This window comes from Symphalangus syndactylus, chromosome 11, assembly GCF_028878055.3.
Source record: "Symphalangus syndactylus isolate Jambi chromosome 11, NHGRI_mSymSyn1-v2.1_pri, whole genome shotgun sequence".
NCBI lineage: Eukaryota > Metazoa > Chordata > Mammalia > Primates > Hylobatidae > Symphalangus > Symphalangus syndactylus.
This window is the reverse complement of record NC_072433.2, coordinates 46,529,041-46,552,485: the sequence shown is the minus strand read 5'-3', so window position 1 is coordinate 46,552,485 and position 23,445 is coordinate 46,529,041. Positions and strand designations below refer to the sequence as shown.

Sequence of the window (23,445 nt, the reverse complement as noted above, 5' to 3'; positions counted from 1 at the left end):
ATTTCTCCTCTTCTGGTTTTAGTGCCATTTTTATCACACATTTTACATCTACTACCTTATTAACACTATACTATGTTGGTTTTTGTTTGTTTAGACAGTTGATTCTCCTTAAATAAATTTAAATAATAAGAAAAAGACTTTTCCATTTGCCTACATGTTTGCCATTTTCAGTGTTCCTTGTTTTGTGTAGATCTAGAGTGTCATCTGGTGTCATTTTCCATCTGCCTGATAGACTTCCTTCAACATCTCTTATACTGCTATGAAGAAAAATATAGACATAAATGACTACATAAATATTAAAAACCTTTTAGTGAAGGGTACCGTAAACAAAATTTAAAAAAAAATAAAAGGCTGGGAAGTATTTACAACATCTCAGGTAATAATAACAGCAGTTATTAAATGTGTACTGTGCTATACCAGGCACTATACTGAACACTTTACAATGTATTTTCTCATTCACTCCTTAGAACAGCCATTTGAAGGTAATGTACTATTATGACTTCCATCTTACAAACAAGGATATGAGACTAACAGATAAGTGGCTAAAGTCTCTAACAATAAGAGATCTAAAACTCAATGAGAACATAATTTTAATTGGCAGTTCTTCAGAAAAATGTGAATGGCTTATAAACATAAATGTAATATTCAACTGCTGTCATCATCAGAAGAATGAAGTCATTTTTAAGCTCTTCAACTGTCAGTAGTAAGAAGCAATGTTACTAATACTGGCAAGATATGAAAAGACACTCATACATTGTTGGAAATATAAATTGGTATAGCTTTTCAGAGGACCATTTAGCTTTAACTGTTGACATTTAAAATATCCATATCCTTTGACCAGATGACTGTCATCTGGAATTTCTCATACAAGTTCCTAAAGAAAAATTTTCTCTCTCTCTCTCTCTCTCTCTGTGTGTGTGTGTGTGTGTGTGTGTGTAATAGAGAACAGTTGGCAATAACCTGACCATCAATAGCATAGTGTTAAAATGAATGATGGCTTAGCCATATAATGGAATAACCATTGGAAAAACATGAGACTGTGTAGAAACAGGCAATTTTATAGGCTACTAATGGGAGACTTAAATTGGTACACCTTCTCATGGGGGATGTTTTCAATATAGGGATCCAAAGTCTTCAATCAGACTATATCCCATTCCCCTTTGTGTATGCTATATAATGTAGTGGAAAGAAAAATATTATAGAAAAATATATGTATCAGAACCCAATTAGGTTTTTTTTAAGGATATATGTATTTACATATTTATATGTGCCTAGAAGAAAGCTTAGAAAGATGCACACCAAATTATTAACATTGATTATTCCTGGAAAGGAAGGATTTTGACTTTTTAAATCTCTCTATTGAATATTATGATCGCTTTTATATCATTTTGAATAAAAAAATTTTTAAGATATATTAGTTATAATTGCCAAGAACACATAGAGAAATTGACTAAAAAGAAGCAAGACTCTTTGTCCCCAGTGGTTTCTAAACCAAATGGGTCAAGGTTCTTCCTCCTTTGGCTTAAATCAAATTTTATTTTTAAAGGCAAGACGCTGGGTTCTACTTGTAGAGCTCTGTAGAATTTTAAAGAACTGAACTGTTACAAACCTCATGTTTCACAATACAGGACCAAAGTAGCTAGGGAGCTCGAAAACACTTATAATCTTTACCAACTGATATCAAAAATTAAGATTTATTCATTTATTTATGTATATATTTATTTATTCATTCATTCATTCGGGTAAAGTAGTGGGTAGAGTACCTTAACATCCAAGAAAGTAAAATAGCCACCTCTGCAGCAGCTTATCAAGGACTGGTAATCAGTGTTCCAGAGCTTTAAAAAAAAGTATTGATACAGTTGAAGACCCCTCCACTAGAGATAAGATGGAGTACTGTATCCATATTACCAATGACAGTCACCCAAGAAATGCAAACAGCCACATCACCCTCCCTCATGGGGTAGATCCATCATACTTGTCATGAAGATCAACTGCATTGTCACTGGAGACTTGGATCCAGCCATCCTCCTGCACATGGTAGAGGTTAGCAGCACCTCCTGAGTAGGCATCTATGCAGGTGGCTTGGTAGATGGCTTGGTAGCTCACCTCATGGGCCAGATCATAGGCCTGCCCCATTTCCGGGTTATAGGAGTAGCCCTGATTCATAACCCCATAAGCACACACAGAGCCAGAACCTACAGAGAAGGTGGCCCCCGAGATCTGATTCCCTTCAGCGTCCATGTAGCAGAGGCCAGGGCCTCTCCTATCCCAGCCACAGATCATGTTGCCCATGGACAGCCCCATGTCTTTGTCCTGACACAACATGTTGGCGAGCAGCTTGGAGGCAGCTGTTACAGGGATGCATTCCTTATTTCAAAGCTCATACATTTGACTTTGCCAAGCCAACAGCCATTCTCAGAAGCTGCAGTTCCCTGGGCCCCTAGCCATGATGGCTTCGGGTGGGGTTGATCTCTGTCACCTTCTTTACCATCTGGAGGCAATGTAAGCACCCACTGTAGCCCTATAGTCTGCTGCAACTATGACTCCATGCCAGAACTTGAAGACCAGGGTGGTGATTCCATGAAGCATTTTGATTTCCCGCTCCTCTGAGACTCCCCAGCTGGGCATGGCCAGGCTCAGCCCATCACTGGGACTCCCTGGACCCAGATCCAGCAGATCTGCATAAACTGTGAGTCCAGAAAACCTGCACTGGTTCACAGCAGCCTCTCCAACTAGCTGACCAGCTCCATGTCTAGTGTGGGCAAAAGAAGGAATAACATTTTAAATTGTGTGACTGCAAAAGGGTTTTTGTTGTAGGTTGTTGTATATTTGAAATTGTGACCAGACTTATAATAATGAAATATGTGCAGTACTTTTGCAAAGGGAAATAAGGATGCGTGCTCACTCAAATGTTGACCATATGATGCATAAATTATAGAATATTGTAGAAAGTCCACTTTTATCACATGTTCTTATGTACAAACTTCTAATAACAGAGTGTGCTACATCTCTGTGAAATATCTAGAAAAATTAGCTAAAAGGGTACGATGGGTAAGTTATCAGGAAAAATTTTTATAAATTAGAATTTTAAACTTCATTGTTAGACAGGAGACAAAGAAGAAATCATTTATTCTTTCTAGTGGACAAATACTGTTCTATAATAGGTCGTGAACAAAGTTACCTGAGAGTTTTCCAAGTAAATGTTATGGTCTGAAATTTTTTTCATTTGTTAAAGAATTGTTCTGGTAAACTATTTGTTTTGGAATTTTTCATCTGGAAAAATAGTTTGAAGCCAATCATATATTTACTAGACATCATGCAAATTGAATATTTGGTACATTGGTTTCTATTCTGTGTTAAACGCTTAGAAATTTTGCTTTCTTATAATCAAACTCACCCAGAGCCACAGTAATATTTTTATATGAACAAAATAAATCTCTATTTACTGATTTATTTAAAGTAATTATTAGAGGGCAGACATGGTGTCTCACACCTATTATCCCAGTACTTTGGGAAGCCAAGGCAGGAAGATCACTTGAGCTCAGGAGTTTGAGACTAGCCTAGGCAACATGGCAAAACCCCGTCTCTACAAGAAATACAAAAATTAACTGGGCATGATGGCACACACCTGTAGTCCAGCTACTCAGGAGGCTAAGGTGGCAGGGTCACTTGAGCCCAGGAGGCAGAGAGGTTGCAGTGAGGCGAGATTGCACCACTGCACTCCAGCTGAGTGACAGAGTGAGACTGTCTCAAGAAAAAATGAAAAGTAATTATTATTAGAGAAAAATAAAACAATAATAAAATTTAAGCCCTATCATCTATTATTTTCTATATGCAAAGAGAAAAGTGATAGAATATACATATTTTGGGAAAATGCCTAGGAGCTATTACATAAAATAACACTTTACAAAGTTACTTCTTTTTTTTTTTATTATTATTTTTTTTTTATTATACTTTAGGGTTTTAGGGTACATGTGCACAATGTGCAGGTTTGTTACATATGTATCCATGTGCCATGTTGATTTCCTGCACCCATTAACTCGTCATTTAGCATTAGGTGTATCTCCTAATGCTGTCCCTCCCCCCTCCCCCCACCCCACAACAGTCCCCGGAGTGTGATGTTCCCCTTCCTGTGTCCATGAGTTCTCATTGTTCAATTCCCACCTATGAGTGAGAACATGCGATGTTTGGTTTTTTGTCCTTGTGATAGTTTACTGAGAATGATGGTTTCCAGTTTCATCCATGTCCCTACAAAGGACATGAACTCATCATTTTTTATGGCTGCATAGTATTCCATGGTGTATATGTGCCACATTTTCTTAATCCAGTCTATCGTTGTTGGACATTTGGGTTGGTTCCAACTCTTTGCTATTGTGAATAGTGCCGCAATAAACATACGTGTGCATGTGTCTTTATAGCAGCATGATTTATAGTCCTTTGGGTATATACCCAGTAATGGGATGGCTGGGTCAAATGGTATTTCTAGTTCGAGATCCCTGAGGAATCGCCACACTGACTTCCACAATGGTTGAACTAGTTTACAGTCCCACCAACAGTGTAAAAGTGTTCCTATTTCTCCACATCCTCTCCAGCACCTGTTGTTTCCTGATTTTTTAATGATGGCCATTCTAACTGGTGTGAGATGGTATCTCACTGTGGTTTCGATTTGCATTTCTCTGATGGCCAGTGATGATGAGCATTTCTTCATGTGTTTTTTGGCTGCATAAATGTCTTCTTTTGAGAAGTGTCTGTTCATGTCCTCTGCCCACTTTTTGATGGGGTTGTTTGTTTTTTTCTTGTAAATTTGTTTGAGTTCATTGTAGATTCTGGATATTAGCCCTTTGTCAGATGAGTAGGTTGCAAAAATTTTCTCCCATTCTGTAGGTTGCCTGTTCACTCTGATGGTAGTTTCTTTTGCTGTGCAGAAGCTCTTTACTTTAATGAGATCCCATTTGTCGATTTTGGCTTTTGTTGCCATTGCTTTTGGTGTTTTAGACATGAAGTCCTTGCCCACGCCTATGTCCTGAATGGTATTGCCTAGGTTTTCTTGTAGGATTTTAATGGTTTTAGGTCTAACATATAAGTCTTTAATCCATCTTGAATTAATTTTTGTATAAGGTGTAAGGAAGGGATCCAGTTTCAGCTTTCTACATATGGCTAGCCAGTTTTCCCAGCACCATTTATTAAATAGGGAATCCTTTCCCCATTTCTTGTTTTTGTCAGGTTTGTCAAAGATCAGATAGTTGTAGATATGCGGCATCATTTCTGAGGGCTCTGTTTTGTTCCATTGATCTATGTCTCTGTTGTGGTACCAGTACCATGCTGTTTTGGTTACTGTAGCCTTGTAGTATAGTTTAAAGTCAGGTAGTGTGATGCCTCCAGCTTTGTTCTTTTGGCTTAGGATTGACTTGGCGATGCGGGCTCTTTTTTGGTTCCATACGAACTTTAAAGTAGTTTTTTCCAATTCTGTGAAGAAAGTCATTGGTAGCTTGATGGGGATGGCATTGAATCTATAAATTACCTTGGGCAGTATGGCCATTTTCACGATATTGATTCTTCCAACCCATGAGCATGGAATGTTCTTCCATTTGTTTGTATCCTCTTTTATTTCATTGAGCAGTGGTTTGTAGTTCTCCTTGAAGAGGTCCCTCATATCCCTTGTAAGTTGGATTCCTAGGTATTTTATTCTCTTTGAAGCAATTGTGAATGGGAGTTCACTCATGATTTGGCTTTCTGTTTGTCTGTTATTGGTGTACAAGAATGCTTGTGATTTTTGTACATTAATTTTGTATCCTGAGACTTTGCTGAAGTTGCTAATCAGCTTAAGGAGATTTTGGGCTGAGACAATGGGGTTTTCTAGATATACAATCATGTCATCTGCAAACAGGGACAATTTGACTTCCTCTTTTCCTAATTGAATACCCTTTATTTCCTTCTCCTGCCTGATTGCTCTGGCCAGAACTTCCAGCACTATGTTGAATAGGAGCGGTGAGAGAGGGCATCCCTGTCTTGTGCCAGTTTTCAGAGGGAATGCTTCCAGTTTTTGCGCATTCAGTATGATATTGGCTGTGGGTTTGTCGTAGATAGCTCTTATTATTTTGAGATACGTCCCATCAATACCTAATTTATTGAGAGTTTTTAGCATGAAGGGTTGTTGAATTTTGTCAAAGGCCTTTTCTGCATCTATTGAGATAATCATGTGGTTTTTTTCTTTGGTTCTGTTTATATGCTAGATTACATTTATTGATTTGCGTATGTTGAACCAGCCTTGCATCCCAGGGATGAAGCCCACTTGATCATGGTGGATAAGCTTTTTGATGTGCTGCTGGATTCGGTTTGCCAGTATTTTATTGAGGATTTTTGCATCAATGGTCATCAAGGATATTGGTCTGAAATTCTCTTTTTTGGTTAAGTCTCTGCCAGGTTTTGGTATCAGGACGATGCTGGCTTCGTAAAATGTGTTAGGGAGGATTCCCTCTTTTTCTATCGATTGGAATAGTTTCAGAAGGAATGGTACCAGTTCCTCCTTGTACCTCTGGTAGAATTCAGCTGTGAATCCATCAGGTCCTGGACTCTTTTTGGTTGGTTAGCTATTGATTATTGCCACAATTTCAGAAGCTGTTATTGATCTATTCAGAGATTCAACTTCTTCCTGGTTTAGTCTTGGGAGGGTGTATTTGTCGAGGAATTTATCCATTTCTTCTAGATTTTCTAGTTTATTTGCATAGAGGTGTTTGTAGTATTCTCTAATGGTAGATTGTATTTCTGTGGGATCGGTGGTGATATCCCCTTTTTCGTTTTTTATTGCATCTATTTGATTCTTCTCTCTTTTCTTCTTTATTAGTCTTGCTAGCGGTCCATCAATTTTGTTGATCTTTTCAAAAAACCAGCTCCTGGATTCATTAATTTTTTGAAGGGTTTTTTGTGTCTCTATTTCCTTCAGTTCTGCTCTGATTTTAGTTATTTCTAGCCTTCTGCTAGCTTTTGAATGTGTTTGCTCTTGCTTTTCTAGTTCTTTTAATTGTGATGTTAGGGTGTCAATTTTGGATCTTTCCTGCTTTCTCTTGTGGGCATTTAGTGCTATAAATTTCCCTCTACACACTGCTTTGAACGTGTCCCAGAGATTCTGGTATGTTGTGTCTTTGTTCTCATTGGTTTCGAAGAACATCTTTATTTCTGCCTTCATTTCATTATGTACCCAGTAGTCATTCAGGAGCAGGTTGTTCAGTTTCCATGTAGTTGAGCGGTTTTGAGTGAGTTTCTTAATCCTGAGTTCTAGTTTGATTGCACTGTGGTCTGAGAGACAGTTTGTTATGATTTCTGTTTTTTTACATTTGCTGAGGAGAGCTTTACTTCCAACTATGTGGTCAATTTTGGAATAGGTGTGGTGTGGTGCTGAAAAAAATGTATATTCTGTTGACTTAGGGTGGAGAGTTCTGTAGATGTCTATTAGGTCCACTTTATGTAGAGCTGAGTTCAATTCCTGGATATCCTTGTTAACTTTCTGTCTCGTTGATCTGTCTAATGCTGACAGTGGGGTGTTAAAATCTCCCATTATTATTGTGTGGGAGTTTAAGTCCCTTTGTAGGTCACTCAGGACTTGCTTTATGAATCTGGGTGCTCCTGTGTTGGGTGCATATATATTTAGGATAGTTAGCTCTTCTTGTTGAATTGATCCCTTTACCATTATGTAATGGCCTTCTTTGTCTCTTTTGATCTTTGTTGGTTTAAAGTCTATTTTATCAGAGACTAGGATTGCAACCCCTGCCTTTTTTTGATTTCCAGTTGCTGTATAGATCTTCCTCCATCCCTTTATTTTGAGTCTATGTGTGTCTCTGCACGTGAGATGGGTTTCCTGAATACAGCACACTGATGGGTCCTGACTCCTTATCCAGTTTGCCAGTCTGTGTCTTTTGATTGGAGCATTTAGCCCATTTACATTTAACGTTAATATTGTTATGTGTGAATCTGATCCTGTCATTATGATGTTAGTTGGTTATTTTGCTCATTAGTTGCTATAGTTTCTTCCTAGCCTCGATGGTCTTTACAATTTGGCATGTTTTTGCAGTGGCTGGTGCCGGTTGTTCCTTTCCATGTTTAGTGCTTCCTTCAGGAGCTCTTTTAGGGCAGTCCTGGTGGTGACAAAATCACTCAGCATTTGCTTATCTGTAAAGTATTTTATTTCTCCTTCACTTATGAAGCTTAGTTTGGCGGGATAGGAAATTCTGGGTTGAAAATTCTTTTCTTTAAGAATGGTGAATATCGGCCCCCACTCTCTTCTGGCTTGTAGAGTTTCTGCTGAGAGATCAGCTGTTAGTCTGATGGGCTTCCCTTTGTGGGTAACCCGACCTTTCTCTCTGGCTGCCCTTAACATTTTTTCCTTCATTTCAACTTTGGTGAATCTGACAATTATGTGTGTTGGAGTTGCCCTTCTCGAGGAGTATCTTTGTGGCGTTCTCTGTATTTCCTGAATCTGAATGCTGGCCTGCCTTGCTAGATTGGGGAAGTTCTCCTGGATAATATCTTGCAGTGTTTTCCAACTTGGTTCCATTCTCCCCATCATTTTCAGGTACACCAATCAGACGTAGGTTTGGTCTTTTCACATAGTCCCAAATTTCTTGGAGGCTTTGTTCATTTCTTTTTATTCTTTTTTCTCTAAACTTCCCTTCTCTCTTCATTTCATTCATTTCATCTTCCATCAGCAATACCCTTTCTTCCAGTTGATCGCATCTGCTACTGAGGCTTCTGCAATCTTCGCGTAGTTCTCGAAACTTGGCTTTCAGCTCCATCAGCTCCTTTAAGCCCTTCTCTCCATTGGTTATTCTAGTTATCCATTCTTCTAATTTTTTTTCAAAGTTTTTAACTTCTTTGCTATTGTTTTGAATTTCCTCTCATAGCTCAGAGTAGTTTGATCGTCTGAAGCCTTCTTCTCTCAACTCATCAAAGTCATCCTCCATCCAGCTTTGTTCCGTTGCTGGTGAGGAACTGCGTTCCTTTGGAGGAGGAGAGGTGCTCTGTTTTTTAGTTTCCAGTTTTTGTGCTCTGTTTTTTCCCCATCTTTGTGGTTTTATCTACTTTTTGTCTTTGATGATGGTGATGTACAGATGGGTTTTTGGTGTGGATGTCCTTTCTGTTTGTTAGTTTTCCTTCTACCAGACAGGACCCTCAGCTGCAAGTCTGTTGGAGTTTACTAGAGGTCCACTCCAGACCCTGTTTGGCTGGGTGTCAGCAGCGGTGACTGCAGAACAGCGGATTTTCGTGAGACCACAAATTCAGCTGTCTGATAGTTCCTCTGAAAGTTTTGTCTCAGAGGAATACCCGGTTGAATGAGGTGTCAGTCTGTCCCTACTGGGGGGTGCCTCCCAGTTAGGCTGCTCAGGGGTGAGGGACCCACTTTAGGAGGCAGTCTGTCCGTTCTCAGATCTCCAGCTGCGTGCTGGGAGAACCACTACTCTCTTCAAAGCTGTCAGTCAGACAGGGACATTTAAGTCTGCAGAGGTTCTTGCTGAGTTTTTGTTTGTCTGTGCCCTGCCCCCAGAGGTGGAGCCTACAGAGGCAGGCAGGCCTCCTTGAGCTGTGGTGGGCTCCACCCAGTTCGAGCTTCCTGGCTGCTTTGTTTACCTAAGCAAGCCTGGGCAATGGCGGGCGCCCCTCCCCCAGCCTCGCTGCCGCCTTGCAGGGTGATCTCAGACTGCTGTGCTAGCAATCAGCGAGACTCCGTGGGCATAGGACCCTCCGAGCCAGGTGCGGGACACAATCTCCTAGTGTGCCGTTTTCCAGGCCCGTTGGAAAAGCGCAGTATTAGGATGGGACTGACCCGATATTCCAGGTGCCTTCTGTTTCCCCTTTCTTTGACTAGGAAAGGGAACTCCCTGACCCCTTGCGCTTCCCGAGTGAGACAATGCCTCGCCCTGCTTCGGCTCGTGCGCACAGTGCGCTTCACCGACTGTCCTGCACCCACTGTTAGGCACTCCCTAGTGAGATGAAACCGGTACCTCAAGCAGAAATGCAGAAATCACCCGTCTTCTGTGTCGCTGGGGCTGGGAGCTGGAGACCGGAGCTGTTTCTATTCGGCCATCTTGGCTCCACCCCGGCACATTCACAAAGTTACTTCTATACCTAAAGAAAATATTTTTACATGGCATTTTATTGCATTCTATAGTAAAAATGAAGATAATATAAACACTTTCATTGAGTACTAACTGGATGCCAGGAGTTGTTCTAAGTAACTTTCCTTGCAATGTTTGATTTCATCTTAACAACCTATGCTGTAAGTACTCTTATTATACAGCTTACAAATGAGGATCTGAGTCTTAGAGGTTAAATAACTCACTCAAGGCCAAGAGCTGCTAAATAACAGAGCCAGGATTTGAATCTAGGTAATCTAGCTCCAGAATCTAAGCTCATAAATACTTTGCCTTTAGAGTAGGATTCAAGAGGGAAGACTTCATGGCTATGCAACTTATGATCCTTCTGTTATCTGAGAGATGCTTGGCAATATCTGCCCTACCACCTATGAGAGCAGCCAAAATTCTGTTATAATAGATTCATTGCTTTGAGTTTATGAGACTTTCTAGTTAAAATGCAGATATTCATTGAAAAGTAATACACATCTAAACAGATAATGACAGTGTGCAGGAACTGAGGGTCAGTGACTACAGAGTAGTAAATGAGGAAGAAGGGATGGACTTGGAAACTCCATAGAAAAGGAAAGAAGCCAGCAACCAACTAACCTGCAAAATCAGAGGATTTTTGCCAAAGGTTGAAAAGGGATAGCCAACAATTTTTTAATGACAGTACTATAAACAAAAAATGTGGAGATTTTTTCGTATAATTTCACCGTGTACCGTTTACCGTCTCCTTTTAATCTAGGAAATACTACAGAGCCGATGCCACAGTGTTTATGTTTATATTAACGAAATACCTTTCCTTTGGCGCACAGCAACCAGCAGGCCTTTTTACTGGAGAACGTCCCTTGTAATAATGCAAGCTGTGAAGAGGCGCACCGAATGTTTAAAGTCTACTGGGAGCTGACAGACCTAAATCAAATTAAGGATGCCATGGTTGCCACCTTCTTTGACATTTACGAAGACGTAAGTTCAGAGCTGCGCTGCGTGTTTGAAGTTTAATTGCCGTTCACCTTGTCACACTTTAGCTTCATTCCATTTGACCAGAAAATGTGGACAACATAACAAAAAGCAAATGAGTTAATTAAGGAAAGCCCCTTTTAATGTTAAATGACAGATGAAACAAATCTATTGACAACATTGGCTGATGAGTACAGTCAAATATGAAAACTCTTTTACCTCATTTTGGGCATATTTGGATTAAACCACTAAAGCATCATACTCTAAGACTGGCAGATCTGAATGTTCAACAGTAGACAAAATTACACCCAACAGGCCGAGCGCGGTGGCTCACGCCTGTAATCCCAACAATTTGGGAGGCCGACGCAGGCGGATCATGAGGTCAGAAGATCGATACCATCCTGGCTAACACAGAGAAACCCCGTCTTACTAAAAATACAAAAATTAGCCAGGCGTGGCGGCATATGCCTGTAGTCCCAGCTGCTGGGGAGGCTGAGGCAGGAGAATGGTGTGAACCCGGGAGGCGGAGCTTGCATTGAGCCGAGATTGCACCACTGCACTCCAGCCTGGGTGACAGAGCGAGACTCTGTCTCAAAAAAAAAAAAAAAAAAATTACAGCCAACAAATAACAGACCCTTGAATCTGCACAAGATCACAGAAGAATGAGTTTAGTGCTCACTTTTATCTTTGTGACCCAGAGTAGCATCTATTTCCACAGATTCTTGTGACTCTGACTTTGGTTGCCAGGTGACCTTGTGAAAGGCTTTCAAGGTTCCAGTTTTCCCCTTTCTAAGGTGAAATGCCAGTTTACCACTCCGAAAAATAATAAATTCTGAAAAAAGCAATGTTAAATTCCAGAATTAATGTATCACAGTATATCCTTGTAAGATAATTTATTTTTAAAAGTTAAGTGCCCAATAGGACATTTATGTCCCCATTTACCCCATTTTTTATTTTATTTTGTTTTTTATAAGACACTTATTCTCAATTATATGAATTATTCAGGTCCTTGTTTTCCCGTTTCTCCTGCAATCAAATCTTGTGTTATTTCACTTTTCGTTAGCAGATTCCAACCATAAAAGTAATTGACAGAAATATCACAAGGGGACAAAGCAAGAGAATTGACTACAAATCCATTTTTAATTTCTGTACATCAAAAACATAATGAATGAAATTTAAAATTGTTTTAAATCTGGGAAATAAATTTTCTATGAAAGAGTCAAATAGTTAATATTCATAATATAAAAGGGCTTATACAAACTGATATCATCAAAAATACTCTGCAAAAATAGAACATAGTTTACTACAAAAACCCAAGTTGCTGACATATTTAAAAATATGATAAATGATCCACTTCATGAAAAGAATCAGAGGAATATCAGTTTAAATAAGCATACATTTCTTTCCTTCAACAAAATTAGCAAAGCTCCCTCCTTTTTAAAAGCAAATGATAAAATGCTGTGGTGGCAAGGGCATATAAAAAGGTACTCCCCCTGATGGTTGGAAAGGGTCTGGCAAGTCCACATAATGGGCCTTTGAAACTTCATGCAAATTTGACTGGAAGGAAACGTACCAAAATGCTAATCATTATCTCCAGAGACTAAAATTACAGATGTTTTTTATTTTATTTATATTTTACTATTGAAACTTGTGTGTATATACTACATATCTTTAATAGCGATTTTATTTTAAACATGAGGATGAATAAATAAGGCTACATTTACTTTATAAACAATATGCCATGCATTTTAATGGTCTTTTTTTTTTAGTTGGTCTAATAGTTTGTTCTTACCATTTTTGTTTGTTTTTTTCCAGGGAATCTTGGACATTGTAGTGCTAAGTAAAGGATATACAAAGAATGATTTTGCCATCCATACACTAAAAAATAACTTTGAAGCAGATGCTTATTTTGTTAAAGTTATTGGTGAGTAAAGTACTAACATTTAATTTTGTTCTCTTTCTCTACCCCTCTCTCCACGTATTCCAAAGATCAAGGACATGCTCCGATGTACAACCCTCTAGATCAGATCAACTGGTACAGCACCATCCTGTCTATATATATAGACCTCATTCAGATTTCACCAGCTGTCCCAACAATATTCTTTTTTCTTTCTGGCCCAGGATTCTGTCCAGAAATATCTATTGCATTTAATTGTCCCATCTTTTCAGACTTCTTCAATCTGGACCAGTTCCTCAGTCTTTTCTTATTTTTCATGTCCTTATCAGTTTTAAAGAATCCAGGCTTTGCATTCTGTGAGATAGCACTGTTTCCTCATTACCCAACTTAGGTCATGAATTATTTGCAGAAATTCCACTGCAAGAAGTTGCAGAATTGATGCTGTGCATTTCTCAGTGCATCATATCAGGAAGCACATGATGTTGACCTGTCCTACCACCATGACATTAACCTTGCTCACCTGGTCACCTTGATGATCACCAAGTTTCTCTGCCCTAAACTCACTGTTTTCCCCTTTGTAATTCATTAGTGTTTTGGGGGGCAATATTCTGATATTACATTAATAGCCTTTTCTTTATGAAACTTTTGCCCAGCACCCTTAGAGTACATTGACAACTGCCTGAATCAACCTTCTACATTTGTCGAATAGTGATTCTCTATTTCCATCAATTGACATTCTACTGTTCATCTTGTACCCCCCTTGTCCCAAGCCTGGAATCAGACATTTCTCCAAGGAATCAGACATTTCTCTCTTTTAGTAGAGAACAGTATTTCAAAACCACGTTCTGAAATGGTTGCCCAATGTGCTTGTTGCTACTGGGTTGTCATTTCTTCCAGGTTCTCTCAGTGGACACAGCTAGGAGAATACAGGTATGGATTCACATATGCACACACAAGTGTACACATTTGTAACTATTTTTACATCTATTTACATTTGTATAAGCTAACTATAAAACCATGAATTCATTACAATAATTTCATTTTTAATTCAAATGGAGCACTTCAGGGTTCCTTCTAATTTCGTCTGTTTTTGTAGATATCTCTTCCAGCAGTGAGAAATGTGACTTCTGTTTTCCTCATTGTGTTACTTATTTGTTCATTGTAACCAATTCCCACCCATGCTAGTAGTATCCTCCACCTGACCCCCATGTTTGTCATAAACACCCTGTACATGTTTTGTTAAGTGCATACCTAAGTATTTTATTTTCTTTAAGATGGCTGTAGAGGATATTGTGTTTTTAAGTTTTGCTTCCACATATTTTAGTGTATGGAAATGAAATTTATTTTTGTGTGTTGATCTTGTATACAGTGACCTTGCTTGACTCACTAACTGGTTCTAGGAGGGTTTTTTGAAGATTCCTTGGGATTTTCTACATAGACAACTTTGTCTTCTGCAAAGAGAGATAATTTTCTTTCTAATCCCTATGTCTTTTATTTTTCTTGTGCTGGCTAGAATTTTCATTTACTATATTGAATAAGTGGTGAGAGTGGACTTACTTGTCTCGTTTCCGGTTTTAAGGGGAAAACATTTTGGCTTTCACCATTAAGTGTTATATTAGCTATAGAGTTTTTTGGTAGATGCTCTGTATCATATTAAAGAGGTTCTCCCTATTCCTACTTTGCTGAGAGTTCTATCCTGAACTGGTGTTAGAGGTGACTGTTTTTGCATTACTATTGTGATAGCCAACACCAAGAGACCCATATTGATTTGTTTGACAAAAAAGGCACATGTACTTTGTAGAAATATTTATTACAGTTTTGAAATAAGCACAAATAGCTGAACACAGAAAAGCAACAGAATAACGTATTAGTGTTGAGATTTATTTTGTGAGATGAAACTGATATAACATGCATCCTTCCTTTCTAAACAGCAAATTCAGTCTTATTTGAACTAAAAGTTTCACCCATCTTCATTATTACTGCAGCCACAAAATACTGATACATGAGTCTAATCATTTCTATACTTTTTATTATCCATGTCCTCTCTTTTGCCATTTTCAAGAAAGTATTATTTGGCTATTTTAAAGCTAAAAAAATTTAAATATACTGTTTATTTGGTATGATGTTAATTTTGGAGTTGAAGTACATTTCTTATCTCTGTCCTTCTTCAACTGGACACCTCTAGATAAGAAGGCAAGAATTCTTAAAACTTTTGCTAACCTAATTGTGTGTGTAATTAGAATAACCAAGTTCAGTTAATTGAAACGGAGATATTGGAGTAAGAGTTTGGGATTTGATTCCTTAGGGATAAACTACTAAATCCAGGACAGTCATTTGACTGCTGCAGATTTGGGTTCCCAGGGGAACCAAACAGAAGTCACATAATTTCTAGGATGAAAACATCTCAGAAAAAATCAGTCCTCCCAGCACTTTGGGAGGCTGAGGCAGGCGGAACACTTGAAGTCAGGAGTTGAAGACCAGACCAGCCAACATGGTGAAATCCCTGTCTCTATAAAAAATATGAAATTTAGTTGGGCATGGTGATGCGTGACTGTAGTCCTAGCTACTCAGGAGGCTGAGGCTGGAGCCTGGGAGGCGGAGGTTGCAGTAAGCCAAGGTGGCATCACTGCACTCCAGCCTGGGCTATAGAGCAAGGCTCTGTCTCAAAAAAAAAATAAAAAAATAAAATAAAATCAGTTATTTTACCTTTGCTCACGAGCATCATCCTTCTTGGTGAAAAGCAGCGTATTTTTAGTCTTCATTTATTTTAATATCACATTTAATCTCTCCTTCCTCCATCCATTTCAGAATACTTGGCAAGCACTCTGAAATCTAGGCTTATGTATTTGTGTCATTCACATTAGCATCTCTCTTACTCCTAGTATGCTTTAATGATCTAAGCAACTTAAGAGCAGCTTCTGTCTTATTTGTCTTTGATTGCTGGGTGCCTAACATAGGGCCTGGTACATAGGAGGCATTCAGGAAATTTATGTCAAATAAATGTCCAGCTATCTTTTGAGGCATGGATTGGCTATCTTGATTAACAGTGTTCCCTTCTTCTCTAGTACCTAAGCAACACTTGATGCCTCTGACTCATCTGTGTCTCTAAGAAGCATTCTACCAAAATAGGTGAAACTCTAATTCAAAGTCAGATTTCCACCTTGACCTGTTTGCTGATATTAGGGACACAACTAAGTCAGTCGTTTATTTCTTGAAAAGATTGAAATCCCTTTCCTGGTTTAACTTCTCAAGTCTACCCATCTTTTGCAGATTCTGTGTAACTAGAAACTCTAATTTACATAATTTCTCAGGCTTACACCAAAAATGCACAGAAAGAGTAACACAGGATGAGTAACAGTGAGTTTTTCCTCTCATTATTTTAACGGGCTCCTGTAAAACTAACCATTTTGCTCCAACCTAGCATAAGTGTGATTTGCTTCAAAAATATACATTAAATTTAAATTAATAAATCTCTTTCAAAATATTGTTTTCTTTCTGTTTAATGAGATAACTGTGGGATTTTTCCTTCTTTCATTTGAATTTTGCCATTGTACCTCAGTAAACTTTTTTGAGACAGAGTCTCGCTCTGTTGCCCAGACTGGAGTGCAGTGGCGTGATCTTGGCTCACTGCACCCTCCACCTCCCAAGTTGAAGCTATTCTCATGCCTCAGCTTCCTGAGTAGCTGGGATTACAGACATATGCTGCCATGCCTCGCTAATTTTTTGTATTTTTAGTAGAGACGAGTTTTTGCCATGTTGGCCAGGCTGGAGCCAGTGTACTCTAAAGGAACTATTTTCTCAAGTCTGAAGCTTAAAAAACAAAACTTAGATTTATTACTTAGTTCATCTGAATGTGGTATGTGCCTGTGCATACCTGGACAGATTAAAGATTAATTCTTTCTAGAACAGATGTTAGGCATTAAGTACTAAGGAAAATTTCAAGTGCAAGAGATATTAATCTGTATGTTGTTAGAACAAATCAAGTTCTCCCTGTGTTCAGCAAGTTCTTTTATTCAAGCCTTGAAACTACTTTTATACTGAAAGTTCTGTTTTATACTCTTACAATAGAATGTGATTGAACTGTCTATACTTGTGAGTTTTGCTGACTAGCATGAGGGCCTGCGACTCCACTGCTTTCCATGCTCAAGTCTGCAAGTTCTTCCCTCGCACAGAGGACCCCAGCCAGGTAGAATGGATGGAAATCAGAGCATAGGGTTTTTGTAACATTGATAAGATATTCCAATTCCCAGTTGTAATAATAATAATAATATGCTAAAGAGAGCAGGCAGTTCTCAGGGTGAGGCAAAAGAAGGTCTGACTTTTTTTATATTGATCATTTAGAAATTATCCACGTGGGAAAATGTATGCATATAATTTAGGGTCCCAAGTTCTTTCTTGGCATTTATTCATTTACATTTTTTTAAATTACAAAAACAAGATCTTAGAGATGGGGAAAATCTCAAAAGGTATCTTGCCCAAGTCTAACCTAATGCAACATCTTAGCTTCTGCTTGAATGCTTTGTACTAAAGGAGACCTCACGTCCTCATAATGCAACACAGACTTCTTTTTTGAATCAGTTTAGTTGTTAGAAAACTCAAGTCAAAATGTGCATATTTAGTTAGTTCTGTGCATTGATACTCATGTCCGGTATATAGTAGGCCCTTTATAGGTATCTGTTGAATTTTTTAAAAATTGTTCCAATAAAATTATTCTAGTTTTTATTGTTAAAGCACACCCTAACGCAGGGGTCCCAAACCCCAGGCCGCAGACCAGTACTAGTCTGAGACCTATTAGGAACCAGGCCACACAACAGGAGGTGAACGGCCGGAGGGCGAGCAAAGCTTCCCCTGTATTTACAGCCGCACCCCATCACTGGCATTACCACCTGAGCTCTGTCTCCTGTCAGATCAGCAGTAGCATTAGATTCTCATAGGAGCACCACACCTATTGTGAACTGCACATGTGAGGGATCTAGGTTGTGTGCTCCTTATGAGAATCTAACTAATGCCTGATGATCTGAGGTGGAACAATCCTGAAACCATCACCCATCCAACCCCCATCCGTGAAAAAATTGTCCTTCTTCTGCAAAACCCATCCTTGGTGCCAGAAAGGTTGGGGACCACTGCCCTAACTTATAATCATAATAACAAAATACTCAGAACACATCATGGTCCTGCTCAGGAAAATGTAGCCTTCTTTACATCGTTAAATAGTGAGACAGCAAACTACCTGACAGTGAAATGACATGTCTGAGCCCTTCTTTAAAGTAATCCAGGGGTGTGGAAGCTGGGTATACATGGAACAAGGTTGGCCTTGTGTTGTTGACAGTTTTTGAAATTGTGAGAAATATGTGTGAGGTTCATTCTGCTATTCTTTTCAGTTTTATGTATGTTTATGCTTTTGTTTGAAATGTTCCATGGTAAAAAGTTAAAACAGAAAACCGAAGAGAGTCTTGAGAATCTCTAATCTGGGAGTTTAAGAATCCCTGGCCTTCAACTTCCCAGCCTAAGTCAGGACAAGTCACCCTGCAGTCTCAGTAATATTATCCTGAGGAGAGGATTCTCCACACTTCTCCAAGCTGAGACCCATAGATAGCCAATTTGGCACAGGAGGTTTTAGTTTTAGAAAACAGGATAACTTTGCATTGAAGATATTAACATAAATATTAATAATGTAATTTACAGAAAGGTCACAGGAAATGAGATCCCAATTTAAAGCAACCATTTGGAAGAAAAATAACCTTCTAGTTATTTTGAGATGCCCTTCCGCTCTTTCCTTTGATTATCGGTTGTTTGCCTTAAGTCAGTTACTAGTACGTAATTACCCTTCACAGCCATCGGCAATGTCCACAGCTGATTTTGCTCTTAAATTATTCTGTTACTCTAATCTCAAACCAGCCTATACTAAATGCCACTGTTTTTCAGTTAAGGAAATTGGGGATACTTAAGCTTTTATATGTGGCCATGGCAATGTAAGCTGCCCTTCTGCCTCTCTTACACACAGCACAGCAGATCCAGAGCACTTACATGAAGACGGGGACCTTGCGTATTACAGAGTTGTGGGGTCCCCTCTCCCCTGAATCAAGACTAGTTGCCGGCTCTCATCTTTTACTGTTATTCCTGTCAGATACACTTGGAGGTTCTGAATCTTAATTCTAGGGTAGAACTTAACTCATTTCTAACAAACCTGGATGAACCCTGTTTCCCCTAGGACTTTTAAAATTGTAACAGTATCTTCACCTTTGTTTACCAAACAAGATGAGACCTTTCCTTTGGGAAAGCTTTCTTTTTTCACCAAAAGCAGATACTTAATGGGAAAGCTTTTATTCCCCTTGCCTGCCTCTGGGTTTTGTTGAAATAATATGGAAGTTTAATTTCTGGATGATTAATTTTGTTTTACTTTCTGTGCCTTCTATTTTATAAATCCTTTCTTAATAATTCACAACCATATTATCAGTAATTAGACAAATTTTACCAGCTTTATTGCCACCTTTTTCTTATATACCACATTTTCCCCTTTCTTCATTCCAACTCCTATTTCTTTTGGTGAAGTATTTTCTCAAGTTATTTTCAGAAAAATTGTACTTAGGTTAATATATTTTCTGAGTACTGGTATGTCTTAAAATATCTTTCTCTTGCTCTTACTGTTAACACTAAGTTTGCTATTATAGAATTTTATAAACATTGCTCTATTTTCTTCTTGCATATAGCATAGTCCCCACTTATCCACAGTTTCACTTTCTGTGGTTTTAGTTACCCATAGTCAACTGTATTCTGAAAAGATGTGAGTACAGTATAAGAAAATATTTTCAGAGGGAAAAACCACACTCATATAACTTTTATTATAGTTTATTGTTATAATTGTTTTATTTTATTATTAGTTTATTGTTGTTAGTCTCTTACTATGCCCAATTTGTAAATTAAACTTTATCATAGGTATGTACATATAGGAAAAAACAGCATATTTAGGATTCAGTGCTCTGCACAGTTTGAGGCACCCACTGGTGCTCTTGGAACATGTCCCCTTGGATAAGTGGGGGCTACTGTAATATGCTCATCTTTGAAGTTCCCTCCTGTTCCTGTGCATGTTCTGTTTAGTTGGGGGCCATTTATATGATTGTTCCTATTAGTCTTCCTTCTCTTAAGCTGTTGCTTTTTTTCTTGTGCATGAGGAGTTTTCTCTGCTTACATTTCTTAAAAGAATCAGTGTTGGTGGGTTAGTGCAGGCGGGGTGGGTCACTATATACTTCCGCCCATCAGACAATTGCCACTGCTTCCTTTTTCCTTTCCCCTTTGGGGCTCACAAGCTGGGAGCCCACCAGGGTAGAAGCTATATTTGAGCAAAGTGGTGGCTTGAGAGCTCTCAGACAGGAGAGTTGAAGTGATGCCTTAGAGTTGAACTCCAACTGCCTTCTCTGTGAAAGTCACTAGCAAGAGACACAAGAGCCCTGACTTACTCCTGTGGCCTCAACCGAGGGCGTCGACAGGCTCTCTGAGTCTGAACATTTGTGCTTTCCAGTGGGAAGTAATGAGAGGATGTTACAGGGAGGAACTCACTGCTTTGCTGAGCTTTTTTGTGTTGTTTCATCCTCTATGCTAAAAAGTTTGTGTTTTGGGCAACACTGACTAGAAGCACCAGCAAATCCCCCACTTTACTTGGCTAGCAAGAACTACCAAGTAACAAATGCAGCTTTTCCTGTCACAAGCCTCGAGCCTGCTTTCCAGAGACCCTCCGTTCCCCTTCTTTCCTCAGCCTTTGCATGCTTCCCCTCTCGGCTGCCGTAGTTCTGAGCTGAAAGGTTTCCCAATGAGCTGCTGGGGGGTCCACCCCCATTGCCCCAGTAGCTCTCTGACCTGCTTAACACTAATTAGCTCTTTCTCAATCTTATTACCTATTCAGTATCCTTTAAGAATTTCTCAAGATATCTGTCATTTATTATTTTTGAACATTGCAGTGACATTTAGGGAATTAAGGAAGGTAAATAATATGTTTTGTTTTTGAAATTGTCTCCTAGAAGTTATTTCAAACATACTGACCTGGAACCAATATGTTTTCTGTTTTTTAATTCGTTTAACATTTTTTAATTTAAGGGGTACAATATGATATTTTAGTATATGTATACCTTGTGAAATTCTTAAATCAGACAAATTAACATATCCATCATGTCACATACTTATCATTTTTTTATTCAATATGTTCTTAAACATCAAAGTGCTCCTGACTTTAGCAAAAATTTTAACAAATTTATGTGTGTATGAAATATATGTATATATATTTATATAGGTATAAATTATATAACTGCCATATTTGATACTTAATATGTTTGTACACATAAAGAACAAGATTAAAATTACTTCAAAAAATATGTTTCTGTATTTTTTTTACAAAGAGCATATGATTTTACAATTTAATAAAATAATTAATGAAAGATAGGTAATCAATAACAGACCAAAAAATCTTCCATAGAATATCTAAAATAATGTCGTCTAAATGACAAGAATGTCTGGAAGCAGGTACTTGATTTTACACATGTGCTCAAAGCTTGAGTAATTTTTAAAGAGGTGATAATGTTTTTGTGTTCGTATGTCTTAAAGAAACAAAGCTTAAAGACATTTTTCAGAGAAGGAATATGAATAGTCACTCAGAATCCAGGCAGGAACTTTTTGCTTTAAACAAAACTAAAACCATTATACAGTATTGACCTTTACAGCTTTGGCTATTTAACTCATCCTTCTCCCAACCTGCACGTTGGCTTAGTGTTACAGTATTTATGCACGATTATTGCCATATTTGGGTTTTGGTTTTGACATTTGTGTGAAATAGCTAATATAAACTGAATCACAATGCTAGAAGCCAAATTTTTATATTTTAAATATCTTTAAGAATACATGGACTATAACATACAGTATGGTTTAACATGAAATGATAAAATCCTAAGCATTATCATGTTAAAAGAAACTTACAAATTGCACATCCCATTGTCCATGTTTTAAACTACAAATTAAATCTCCTAATAACCAGTATTTCACATAGCTCATCAAGTATTTTAATTACTGCTTTTTATTTAATTGTGAATAGGCTGTGTTCATATTTTTTTAATCTTTAGAAGTTGGTTTTAAAAGTCCCTAGGAGTATTAGAAATTACTTTTTGGAACAGCTCATTTAAAAGGGTATTACACAATATTATAATAATCCTGTGTAGAATTTTTGTAATTTCTTTTTCTTTTTTGAGACACATCCTCGCTTTGTCACCCAGGCTAGAGTGCAGTGGCATGATCTTGGCTCACTGCAACCTCTGCCTCCTGTGTTCAAGCAATTCTCCTGCCTCAGCCTCCCAAGTAGCTGGGATTACAGGAGTACACCACCACACTCAGCTAATTTTTGTATTTTTAGTAGTGATGGGGTTTCACTATGTTGGCTAGGGTGGTCTCAAACTGCTGACTTCAAGTGATCCGCCCACTTTGGCCTCCCAAAGTGTGGGATTACAGGCATAAGCCACTGTGCCCAGCCCATAATATGATTACAAATAATATGTAATTACAAAAGCTTATGAAATGATTAAAAATTCTTAAACTTCTAGAGATAGCGAAAATTAGCTAGTGAAAAAACATTCAGTTACACTTGAACTAAGCAACACAGAGAGAGTTACACTTGAACTAAGCAATACCGAGAGACACTTAAAAATCAAACAAAAACAGTTCTTGCCTTCAAGAAGCTCACAGGGGCAAAGAACACAAATAGTAGAAGGCTAGGATTGCATACAGGTGTCTGTCCTGTTAAATTTCCCTTTTCCATAATGGGCCCTTTATGTATTTTAGCATACCTTCCCAGTTATTATACTTACTTAAAAAAATAAGTTTCACTTCACCCATAAACCTATATTTTTATATCAGTAATATAACTGTCCCACTTTTAAAAAATGGGCTTTTGCTGTAATCATAGTAAATTCAGCCTTGGAGCATTTTTTTTTTTCTCATAGTTTTTTTTTTTTTATTATACTTTAGGTTTTAGGGTACATGTGCACAATGTGCAGGTTTCTTACATATGTATCCATGTGCCATGTTGATTTCCTGCACCCCTTAACTCGTCATTTAGCATTAGGTATATCTCCTAATGCTGTCCCTCCCCCCTCCCCCAACCCCACAACAGTCCCCAGAGTGTGATGTTCCCCTTCCTGTGTCCATGAGTTCTCATTGTTCAATTCCCACCTGTGAGTGAGAACATGCGGTGTTTGGTTTTTTGTCCTTGTGATAGTTTACTGAGAATGATGGTTTCCAGTTTCATCCATGTCCCTACAAAGGACATGAACTCATCATTTTTTATGGCTGCATAGTATTCCATGGTGTATATGTGCCACATTTTCTTAATCCAGTCTATCGTTGTTGGACATTTGGGTTGGTTCCAAGTCTTTGCTATTGTGAATAGTGCCGCAATAAACATACGTGTGCATGTGTCTGTAT

The 23,445-nt window shown here is 38.3% G+C and overlaps 1 protein-coding gene and 1 pseudogene across 2 annotated transcripts in view; one reads left to right on the top strand and one right to left on the bottom strand.

Moving 5' to 3' along the window:
- The window catches only part of ITFG1 (integrin alpha FG-GAP repeat containing 1), a 305,320-nt gene that overhangs the window by 194,180 nt on the left and 87,695 nt on the right, over positions 1 to 23,445 (top strand). For both annotated transcript variants that reach the window (XM_055233174.2, XM_063611898.1), the window contains exons 11-12: positions 10,943 to 11,093; positions 12,903 to 13,011. In XM_055233174.2, the coding sequence (XP_055089149.1) occupies positions 10,943 to 11,093; positions 12,903 to 13,011 (260 nt within the window). The remainder of the gene's footprint in view (positions 1 to 10,942; positions 11,094 to 12,902; positions 13,012 to 23,445) is intronic.
- Positions 1,757 to 3,118, bottom strand: LOC129457719 (proteasome subunit beta type-5-like; annotated as a pseudogene).